General features: G+C 37.8%; 1 protein-coding gene across 1 annotated transcript; it reads left to right on the top strand.

The window, feature by feature from the left end:
- The first annotated feature begins 1,330 nt into the window (after positions 1-1,330).
- On the top strand, positions 1,331-8,819 carry LOC146387485 (DNA damage-regulated autophagy modulator protein 2-like). Its single transcript, XM_084929128.1, has 8 exons — positions 1,331-1,527; positions 4,179-4,353; positions 4,476-4,543; positions 4,664-4,806; positions 4,902-5,079; positions 5,751-5,833; positions 6,084-6,176; positions 6,465-8,819. The coding sequence occupies exons 2-8, from the start codon at positions 4,223-4,225 to the stop codon at positions 6,597-6,599; spliced, it is 831 nt and encodes a 276-aa protein (XP_084785254.1). The 5' UTR covers positions 1,331-1,527; positions 4,179-4,222; the 3' UTR covers positions 6,600-8,819.
- Positions 8,820-11,671: the final 2,852 nt, after the last annotated feature.

Raw genomic sequence — 11,671 nt, forward strand, 5'->3', positions numbered from 1 at the left:
GTTCCACCATCCAGGTGTTGTTTTTCCCGCCATGAGTTTGACATTGAACTTAGCAAGGAACAGAGCTTCTGTGCACAAAATACTGCTCTGAACATGAGGTGTCCAAGGACTGTTGGTTGCCCTGTACCATACAACCATCTGGCACAACATAGAAAAATTAGTCTGGACCCTGTAAGACGTTTGAACATCAAAGGGCTTCAAAGCAACTCAAGTCATGATGTGTAACAGCTGAAACCTGACTCTCTGATATCAAAAGCAGATCTCATCTCTCAGAAATATGTTATAGATATTAATGAAAACTAACATCTCATTGGCAAAGTCTGTTTGAACAAAGCTGAAATTTATTTTATCTGACATGTCAGACTGAATAACTCTAAAAACAAATTACAATACCTTTAACAGGTAAGGACTCCCATTGATAGAATGATTTGTGGGTAATTTCACTTTAGGTTCTTTTTCTATGATGCAAAAATATTTTACTTTACTAAACACAAACATCCCAGAAACTCTCCTGATGAATAACTATAAACGTCAGCACTCCAAATCTTCTTCAGAGAACCTGCAGCCTTATAAACGACCAACACTAACTAAGACAGCTGCTCCATTACTTCCTCAAGTTTGCCATAGTGTATGAATCAACACTTTTTTATTTGGCACAGAGTTGTTATAACATTTGATGCCCTCATGCAGACCTCCAATTTATCTGGACTTGAGACCAGCAATAGGAGTACACCAGCTGGTGACCTCCTAAGGTAGGTTGTCCATGGGCTACTAAAACTGACTTTAGAAATAAAATGAATGAATGAGAAATAAATGGGAATATTTAAGCTGTCACACCAACTATCTGCATGTCATCCTTCACTACATATATGAATCTCTCTCTCCACATGTCCTGTCTATCTTTGTCACTCCAAGTGAAAATCTTAACATCTTCACCTCTGCCACCTCCTGTCTTTAGGTCAGTGCCACTGTCACCAAACCACACATCACAGTAGGTCTCACCAATATGCTGTAAATTTTTCCTTTTGTGCTTTATGCTGTCCTTGAAATTTGTTTCCACACACGCCACACACACTCTTTTTTTCTTTTTTTTCTTTTTTTTACCTCTCTTCACACTGTCCATTGCTTTGGGAAATGAAATAAAATCAATAAAGAAAAATAAAATCAAATAACATCACATAGATATTTAATGCATTTAATATTTTAGCTGTTCATGTACTTATTTATGTTTGAGTTTATGAGTTTTGAGTGTATGTCCTTAATGCCTACAAGCTCGCCTGCGAGTCAAAATTCAGGAGGTAAAGTAATATTCGTTGCTTCTGACAGGCGCATGCGCAGTTTTCAGTAAGGAACTCGAACGTTGTAGGCGCTTTAAAAAGTTTATATTATAAATGAGAGTCGGTTCCTTTTTCCGGCGATTACGGTGATTACCGGAGGTCTGAGAAACTGCTTCGGGGTGTGAAACGAGTGACTGGAGCAGTTTTGTGCGCGCTGGGGGGGTTATGGTCGCAGGAGGACTCAAGTAACGTGAGTGTCATTATGTTGAAGTAGAGAAAAACTGACTTTCTCTCCTTGCGATTGTTGGTTCCTCGCTGTAGCAGCTGTCTGCTTCAAGAGAGAAAACTTTAAAGTAAAGATGTCCTATTCAGCAAATTCATTAGTGAAGGCTACTTAACGAAGCTAACTTTAGGTGGCTAACTGGTTGCTATAAATTTTATGATTTTAGCCATGCTTTAACCATGTTTTAGCCATGTTTTGTAGACGTCTCTGTCAGTATTTGTTGGCTTTATGTTGCCAGTTTAGCTCCATGCTTTGTTTTGGTCCTTCTGTTTGTAGGTGGTTGTTTATTTTCACGTGTAACTAAATACGTGCGTTCATTTGCAGCTTAATGTGTTGTCAAACGCCTTAAATTGTCTATTTTTACAGTGCACTTTGGTATTGAAACGTCTCCCCTGTGAGATATTTTCACTTTGTTTCGCTTCCTCAGTGAGAACAAGGGAATTTCCTGCACTCATGTTTGTACCCTAACACATTTTTGTCTCTCACGAGTCATGCAGTAACTCACATGGGCTTACCTGGATATTTTCTTTTTAAAAATTCCATCCTGGTGTATTGGTTATTTTTTGTTAAACGAAAGTCTGGTGCTATATCAAAACACATTTTGTATATTCTAAGCTAGCTCCCAGTAAAATTTAGCATTTTTTTGTGCATCTCATCATTATTGCTAAGAGGTGAAATAATAATTAAGATCTTATATCATAGTCTTTGTACACTTCTGCATTCCCTCTTTCTCACCTGGTAACTGTGATTTCACTCATCTACCTGCCCTTCAGTGAAAATGGCATGTTACACAAAAATGGGCAAAAACAGTATAAACTATTACCTGTTATTATTCAAGGGTTTTTACTGAAACTTACTTCTTCAAAAGTACGTTTTTAGAAAATAAGTAGCAGAATTTTACTGCAGAATAATCCAAAATACAATACAACTTAATTATATTTGTATATATTTAATAAAATTATTATAATAATTATTGATTTGGGTTTTTGGTGAGGATGCACCTTTAAATCTGTATTTTCTTTAGTTATATCTAGTAAACTACATTTAATAAAAATGCTGGCCATTGTCTCGATATGTGGGATGGGAGGACTGAGGATAAAAATTGTGTCCATGTCAAGTAGTTATTTGGGTCACACTATTACGAACATGAAAGTGTTGTTCTTTAAACTTTACAGGTAAAAAAAAATGACACAATGGCTCTGGGCCATTAAAAAAAGTATGCTGGGCATGTTGAACAACCAGCTGCTGGGATATTTTGGTTAATGCTGGTGTATGTGTTTAATTTACTGAGTGCTTCTCCTTCTAAAATTGTAATCTAGTTTTGTTATTTCTTAGACATTAAAAGCCATATAATTGACTTTGGCTGTTTTTGTGTGGGGAAGTGTTATGTTGAACAGTGCTTTTATATCAATATAAATATGTTGTTAACTGATTAAGGTTCAGATTAATTTCTTTTAAACATTTCAGAAAGACACAGCTGATGATATTTTGTTTTCTTTAAACAAACTAATAATATCCCGTTTAGACAAAGTAAAGGATGCATTCGAAAAATATTGTATGAATGTTTATTTTCTGTATTAGAAGTACCAAAATTACATTTACTTCCCTGTGAATGTGCATATATACATTTCCTTACTGAATACAAAATGTCTCCTCCATAACTGAAAGGATTCACTTCAGGTTTATTTTAATCATCCTGGTTTACATCATCATTGGACCAGAACAGGTTTCCAAACCAGTTGTGTTGTAACAATCTGTCTCATGAGTTCTTTAACATTTTTTTTTTACTTCCCGTTTTCAACAGAAGGGTTATGACTCAGTCACAAACAATGATCAAAGCACTTTTTTTTCAGATCACTTAAATCACAATCTCAAATAGGAGAATATAACCCCACTTAAACTCTTTCACATGCAAAAACAAACAAAATGATTAAAAACATTCGTCACTGGGTGCATGTACATCTTCACAGTTACTTGTGCATGTGAAAGCATTACTCAGTATCTGGACATATCAGTGTAAAAATACAGTAGAGTTGGGCTGTTTTTAACAAGATATTCACCCTCTTTGGCCTCTTAACAAGTTAAAGTTTAATATTTAAAGTTAATGATGTTGTTATGAGATCAAGTCAGGCTGAAATCCAAGCAGAATGGCTTTTTTTTTTCTGTAACCTAGTTTGACCATCAATATAATAGGATATATGATAGTTTCAATATTGAAACTGCATGTTTAATGGCTGTTACATTAAGTAACACATAAAACATCCAGAGTGCCAATACTTGCTCTTGTTTCTGATTATTTGCTGGAGAAAATTTCAAAAAGTGCTTTTTGGGTAAACTTTAACAGGCCGTGTCATTGTGTGTGACAGGTGGCTGGTCAAAGAATGTTAGAGCATATGAAAGGTCTTGTTTTTACTCACATTTAGATATCAGGCTCACCTTTGCGAGCTGCAAGTCTTCCTGTGTTTCACAGTATAAATGTTCAATTTTACGTTGAGTGGTAAATGTGCTAAAGTAATGGTGCACAACTCCCCAGCTGATTCGCAGATCAGGTGGAAACTGACATAAAAAAAAAAGATGGAGTGCTCTCATAATAATGATGATGCTGATGTTTTGGACAGGGCACAGTGAATCAGCATCAGTGCACACATCCAGTGAGGGCGCCATGTGGTGGTTCCAGCAGGGAATGTGCTTCCTCCCTGCCGCTCTGGTCGTCTGGACGGCGGCGTCCTTCATCTTCCCTTACATCACGGCGGTGGTGCTGAGACACGTGGATCCTTTTGTGCCGTACATCAGGTCTGAACAAACACAGAAGAAATTTAAGTATTTTTGATGTTAAATAATAATTTATTCAACCTTTTGATCTGTTTAAGAAACAAACCAGACTTTTATAAACCAGCATTTGTTTGGTGTTACAGTGACACAGGAACGATGGCACCAGAGAGGTGTGTGTTTGGCATCATGATGGATGTGTCAGCCTTTTTAGGTAACACACACACACACACACACACACACGGCTCTATTCTGTAAAAATGGTGTAAACACACACTCATAACAGTAAAAGTGCTCAAACACATAGTGTAGCTGATGGTTATTGTGCTTGCAGGTATGGCCACGATGTACGTGCGTTACAAACAGGTGGAGGCTCTGTTGGGTGTGGACGATCTCAAACTCCTCAGATTGAACTGCATCGGGCTCTGGGTGGGCTGGACCAGCTCCTTCGGGATGTGCGTGGTGGCCAACTTCCAGGTGCGTGCTGCTGCTGGTCTGGAATCATTTTCTACCTGCTCAGGTTCTGACGCATCGATCGTGTTATCAGTGTATCTCTGTGTCTGTCTGAGCAGAAGACCACCCTTTTCTACATGCACCTCGTGGGGGCGATTCTCACCTTTGGGTTCGGGGCTCTTTACATCATGCTTCAGTCGGTGCTCTCCTACTGCATGCAGCCCCACATCCACAGCAGGACCATCTACCTGCTGCGCCTCTGCATCGGATTCTGGACCCTGGGCAGCATCATCAGCAGTATCCTTCGACCCGCTGACCCTGTGTAGTCGTCATTTTTGCTTTAATCTAAAACAAGCAGGAAACTCAGGGCCTGAGAATGAAGCCAATAGAAGCAGTGCCTCTTGTTCCTCAGCCAAGTTGGCTGTTTCTTTGGCAAGTGTGCTTATAAAACACTCCAGAATTAGTCAGTTGAGCCATTGCACTGTTTTCATGCCTTTTCAAGCCTCTTTAAAAGTTTATGTTCCATAAAATTCAGTCAGTTACTTGGCAGTAATGTCAACTAACTGATTAATGCGTGTTGCACAAGTGCAGTTCATCATGCTAACACGTGCTAGATGATAATTTAGCAATAACCACTCTCTAGGTCACTTCTGGCTTCAACCAACATTACAATTAAACTCTTTGTATAAGCAAGTTTTTTAAAAGCAAAAAAGACACATTATACACAAAAATAATAAAAGCATATGCATGAATAGCTGCAAATGCATAAATACAACCCTTTAAAATGTTCTGGTGAAGCATTTAAATCCAGTTTTTCCTGTGAAAATATCACCAGGCAATCAGTCGAAGGGTAAATACCGAGGATGCAAAACATGCAGTCCATAATCGGCAGCTGCATCGGTCTTTTAGACTGTTTGTTATATCCGATGTCCTGATGACTCTGAAAACAGTCCTCAACAGCCTATCAGTGTTTATATCTTCAGTCATCATGTACACCAGTCTGATAGGTGTCGACGTACCTCGCAAACTTCACTGGACTCCTGGAGAGACGGTCAGTAGTCTTCTGAGTGTGTTATAAGGTTGAAAGTCATCAAAGTATTTTTTTAGTAGTTATCAAGTCAAGAAAAATATGTTTTATTGTATTAGTTCTTCAGTTTTTAAGGTTTTGTCAGCACCAACAGCCACAGAAGATCTTTGATTTTAGCCAGCAGCTCTGAGCAGATGAACTGCTCCCACTGGGACACAAATACTCTTCATTTAGTATTACTGCAGCATTCAAGCTTGTCCTCTTTTTCCTTCAGGGTTACACGGCTCACATTATCAGCACAATCTCTGAATGGTTTCTGGCCTTCTCCTTCATCAGCTTCTTCCTCACCTACATCAGAGATTTTCAGGTACTCTTTGTTTCACTCACAGCAGCTGCTGAAGGTCTTATTTGACAGATTTACTCGTAACATAACACAATAATGATCTTGGCCTTGCTCCGGGGGCTTAAAAAGGAAAGTCATTTAAGTGGAATCCTTTTTTCCCTCCCCCTTTGACTCCGCTAATAAGTTTCTGTACAGAACAAATTAGCCCATGTTGCTTCAGTCCAACTGAAATACCACAAAACCACAAATGATGCCACGGAAGAGTAGTTCCTAATCTTTTCCTCTTTTTTTCTTTCCTTCTTCGTAATAAAGAAAATAAATCTGCGAGCAGAGGTTGATTTGCAGAGCAGTCACCTGTACGACTGGACTCACGGGCACAACCCTGCATCACATCACAACAGTCATGCACCCTCTGAAGTGTCTCCACTGCTGGCGGGAACAACATGATGAGCAACAGGGCTTCCTGCACCAATTTCTTTCTTTTTTTTCCCTTTATATTTTAATTTACATTTAAAGGCATTTTATAAAAGGTTTCTGACAGCTGTAGTGGTTCATAAAGAGTCAGTATGCACATACAGTGTCTCCTCCTAACATGTAGTCAGACATTAACGTTCGGCTGTTATTCCATTATTTCTTTCTCTACCTCTATAATGTGGAAGTGAATTTAGTTTGAGTCTTAATAATCCACAGCAGGCAGATGTCATAGTAAATATATCACCGAGTCCTGGCAGCATTTATGGTCCCTCCACACTTTTTTTTCTGTAGCAGGAAACCAGAGAGACTAAACAAGTGTTAATATGGTTTTATTTTTTACCATTTTTTAAAGTCTTTTTTTAGCTTTATTTGAGTTTTTGTTATTTTTTTATACAATATGTGCGGTATCTGTAGACGTTCAGATCAGTACATTCAGTAAACCTGCATGAAAGCTGCTTCAAGCTGGTTGTGTTGACAACTTTGACCAATTCAGTTAGTTAGGGTTGCCATTTGTATTGTTCCAGCTTTTCACTCCTGAAGCAAACATTTAATCTGAATTTGGTGAATAACCTTCTTTGAAATCAATATTACAAATCCGAAGAGTCGCACATCTCAGTTGTCCGTTTTTTATTTTTAGTGTGTGTGTGTGGACTCTTTGTGCCTTTACTCTGAAGACACGTGTTTGACTGGCGGTCCTACTCGCAAAGAGATTATCTTTGTGAACAACAAGGTTATTAATACAGATATAAAGGACATATCTTTAGTTTTAGTCTTTGTTAGTTTGGTCGGATTTGTCAACAAGATGTCTGATGAGGTTTTGGTGCTTTTGTTACTGAGACTTGGATATCTACATGACTGAGACTCACCTGCCTTTACAGACTTTTGTTTTTATCTAGTCTGATTTTCTTAAATCTGTCTGGTGACTAAAACTTACACATTGAAATTGATAAAAAAAATTAAACTGACATGAGAAAACCTGCTCTGGAAGCTAACCAAAGAAACAAACTTTAAGTAAAAATGAAAATTAACTAAAAAACAAAAAATTACTCTTGCAAACCACACATTTGAAAACCATCAGACAAACAGAAAAAACACTGAGAATCATGCAGATTGTGAGGCTTTATTGAGAGAATCCTCCAAATATGTGGGAAAACCAGAGTGCTGGCAGGTATCCCATCACCTTCCTTGTATAGGGTTCGGTGGAGAAAGAAATGAAATCAAACTAAATAAAAACCTGTCTGACTGAAGAGAGAAAACTAAGAGGAGAGATTTGTTTTTTATTTATTATATGACCCGGTCAATATGAAGCTTTTGCACTTTTCTGTCAAACTATGTAACCGCTTTGCACTTTTTATCATTACTCTTTCAAAAAAAAAAAAAAAAAAAAAAGGTATTCATGTTCATTTATGAATCATTACTGCTGTTCCTTCAGCAGTCTCTGGAGTCATCAGATGGAAAACTACTGTTTAAATCTAAGTCAGTCTGTTTGTATTTGAGTCGAGCTGCCGGCTTGTTCAGTTCAGCAAACATTAACTGAAATAAGATTAATTTTCTCCTGGGTGGGGTTTCCATTCAGTCGTGTTTGGCTGGTGTCAATAAAAAAATAACAATGCAGTTATGTTATCAGAAGCTAACCTGTAGTGTGCCACTGAAATGATTTTGATCACTGAAAGTGTAAAAACATTCCTACAGAAAGACTTTTATAACTTGGTTTCTAAATAGTAAAATTTTAAAAGAATTTTATCCTTTACATTCTTAGTTCATTGTATCTGTTTTGGCATATGTTGTTTCCTGGTTACTTTAAAGGTGCGCTGTTCAGGTCTTGTTGAGGAAAAAAGGTTTACTGTCGGTGTGACACTCTAAAGCGCTCAATTCATTATTTTACTATCTTTAAACAATATATTTTTGTGTCTCCTGGCACACTACAGATGGCACTTCCTTGCTGTCAGTTAATATGTGATATGATATGATATGATATGAGAACATATCTACAAATATATAATCAAACAAATATATAATCTGAGAACGAGCTTCTAACTTTAAACCCTTGTTTCCCCTCTGTACTGTGGCATCTGATGTGCATTTTTATACAAAAACTAATAAAGGTGCACTTGTGTTTCAGTACTTTACATAAATGTAAACTTCAGTTCTGTCTATACAAATATTTTGATATAAATAAATATGTAAATATACTGCTGTTTTCTAGTCTTTTTTTAGTGTTTTATTAAGAGAAAGAATGGGCATGTAAATAATCCTAAATTCAAATCTGAGGGGTTTAACTTCTCAGGGTGAAAAAAAAAAGCTTTTTAAAAGCCTTCACCACCAGGGGGCAGCATTTCCAGTGTTTTGAGGCTGTGCCACCAAAGTACAGCCCAGCCCTACTTCATCTGGAGTTATAATCTCTTCAACACAGTATGTAGATGCTTTAATCATAAAGTCTTAGCATTTGTTTCTTTACACTGCTAATAGCTTTAAGATCATTTAAATTATTTTTAAACACAGGATTTTACAAAAACATGACTTAAAGTAATTTTAATTTGAAAATGTATATATATTAATTAGGGGTGCAACAATACTCGTATTGATATTGAACCGTTCATACAGTGCTTTCGGTTCGGTATGCATATGTATCGAACAATACAAAATTTTTAATTTATTTTATCAACTTTTCTTCTGACGATGCTGCCTGTGTTGAGAGCTCAGTGGATCTGCATTCGACTACTCCGCCTAGGCTGCACTGTCGAGCGCAGATCCACTGAGTGCAGCGCAAGCTAGCAAGACAGTAGTTAAGCTCGTGGCAACATGGCAAATTGAACCTCCCTCACCCTCATTCAGATCTGGCCTTTGGAACTATTTTGGTCCAGTGTTGCCAACTTAGCGACTTTGTCGCTATATTTAGCGAGTTTTCAGACTCCCTTAGCGACTTTTTTTCTAAAAAGCGACTAGCGACAAATCTGGCGACTTTTTCTGGTATTACTGGAGACTTATTTATGACGACTTTTTGACGTGAAAACGCGTATGGCTCTTACTCTCAACAGGCAGCGGTGCTGCCTTGGGCACCTCACCCTTGCCAAAGCGCTCCCAGGCGGAGGATAGTCCTCCCCCAGCTGCTATCAGGGCAGGAGACGTTCACACCTGTGCGTCCAAACAGCAAATGAATCGCGCATGAGCGAAGCCGCTGCTCCCGCACTGACTGTAACGCAGTCAGTTCTTTTACTGTTATGCTGTTTTGTGGATCACAAGGTTTAAAACTACTTATAAACACACACTCTCACACACAAAGTAACTCCACCAGAGTGCCAATTTCGGGTCACTTTTGCCGGTCCAGGCCCGGATAAAGGAGCAGGGTTGGAATTGTGACATTAAAAAACAATAATTGCTAAAATAAATTTAATTTGTAGTTCTAAATAAATTCTAACTGCATTTAGGACGTTTTTTACTCACTTTATGTGTCTTCCAGGATGTTATTTCTCTCTCCAACAACGTAGGTTACAATTACGTTAGCATGACCAATTATGCAAATTAGGCGATGACGTCATTTGGCGACTTCTAGCGACTTTTAGGACAACCAATAGCGATTTTCCTTACTGAGGAGTTGGCAAGAGTGTTTTGGTCTTCATGTGAAGTATGACCCTGAAGGTAAGCGTGTCATGGACAAAAGTAAAACAGTATGTCGGATGTGCCACGCAATGCTTTAGCGCAGTTTGCTCGTTAACGTGTTGATGCCGTCCAGCCCCACGCACAGGGCGATCCGCGGTAGCTCGTTAACGGAGATTTGCCGTGTTGTGGCGTTAACGTCATTTCAGATTAACGCTGACAGCACTAGTGGGAACAAAATGAATATGACTGCACATTTACGCTGACATCATCCTAGTGCAAAGACAAGTGGAAGCAGACAAAAACAACAAGCACGCATACTACAAACTTTACCCGAGTCATTTAGACAGCTGTTAGCACATGATTCTCCTTATGGGCACCTGATATGTTTAATATGTTGCTGAGAGTATACCCCAGAAGAAGCTATAGTATAGCTTTTATTTTGGAAAGAGCCATTTCTCTGTAATAAACTCTCTTTTCCAAAGATGAGTGATTTCTCGATCAGATTTATTATTTTATCCCTTTGTTGTTTCAGCAACATTAAATTTAAAAACTGTACGTTTGAGTTAAAATATATATTTATAATTTTAATAAATGACAAATTAAAAAAGCATGAACATTTTTTTGTATCGAAAAAATATCGAACCATGACACCAAAGTATCGAACCGAACCGTGAATTTTGTGTATTGTTGCACCCCTAATATTAATACTGCGTAGATGCAGGGGAAGGATTATTTACTCTTGTGGGGCAAAACGTTTAATCAGAGATTTCCAGAAAGACAAAGCTGCTTCTTCCAGCTCCAGCTGATGATTCTAACCCGCAAAGAGTTTAACACATGCTGTGACTTGGAAGTAACATAATATTGAAACAATGACCGATCCACACTTACCAAACCACAAAGCCTCTGTTGATGTTCTGTACCTCTTCTGGGTCTGAGGTCAGATTATATCACTGATGGCTGGATAAATATTGTAAGAACTTGTGTGGTCAGTATTGTGAATCACTGACTTCAAATGTACATTTTGTACATGCAAACTATCGGAGACACCAAAAAGTAGACGTCAGAAAGCGAGATTTACTACAGCACTGCTCTTTGCATTAGTTAGCTATAAACTGCACAGCTAATGTAAGTCTACTTCTCCTGTAAGGTCCTTCAAAGGTACCACAATGTTGTAAAGCGGGCCAAATCTGAATTAAATAATGGATTTAAAGCAGGATTACTTGGATATATGTAAGATGTGACATGTAGAGCAGTTTTCTTGGCAAACCTTACAAATGCTTAAATGTTGACAAAATATTTAAATTAGACCTATTAATCATACTAATTTTTACTTTCTTTCATATATATTCAGAGGTTATGTACTAGTATCTCTGGGTTAAGGTTTTCAGACTTAACTTTTCCTTTCCTACTGTTAATTTGTCAGTCTAATTCTAAAACCTTTTAAA

This window comes from Perissodus microlepis, chromosome 5, assembly GCF_051167445.1.
Source record: "Perissodus microlepis isolate ML-2025 ecotype Zambia chromosome 5, ASM5116744v1, whole genome shotgun sequence".
NCBI classification, from domain to species: Eukaryota; Metazoa; Chordata; class Actinopteri; order Cichliformes; family Cichlidae; genus Perissodus; species Perissodus microlepis.

Bases quoted from the DNA above. Each gene is read 5' to 3' on its own strand.
- LOC146387485 (XM_084929128.1), top strand. From the start codon at position 4,223: ATGTGGTGGTTCCAGCAGGGAATGTGCTTCCTCCCTGCCGCTCTGGTC. The intron at 4,807-4,901 runs GTGCGTGCTGCT...CTGTCTGAGCAG, and splicing joins GCGTGGTGGCCAACTTCCAG to AAGACCACCCTTTTCTACAT. The intron at 5,080-5,750 runs GTATCCTTCGAC...ACAGCCTATCAG, and splicing joins CCTGGGCAGCATCATCAGCA to TGTTTATATCTTCAGTCATC.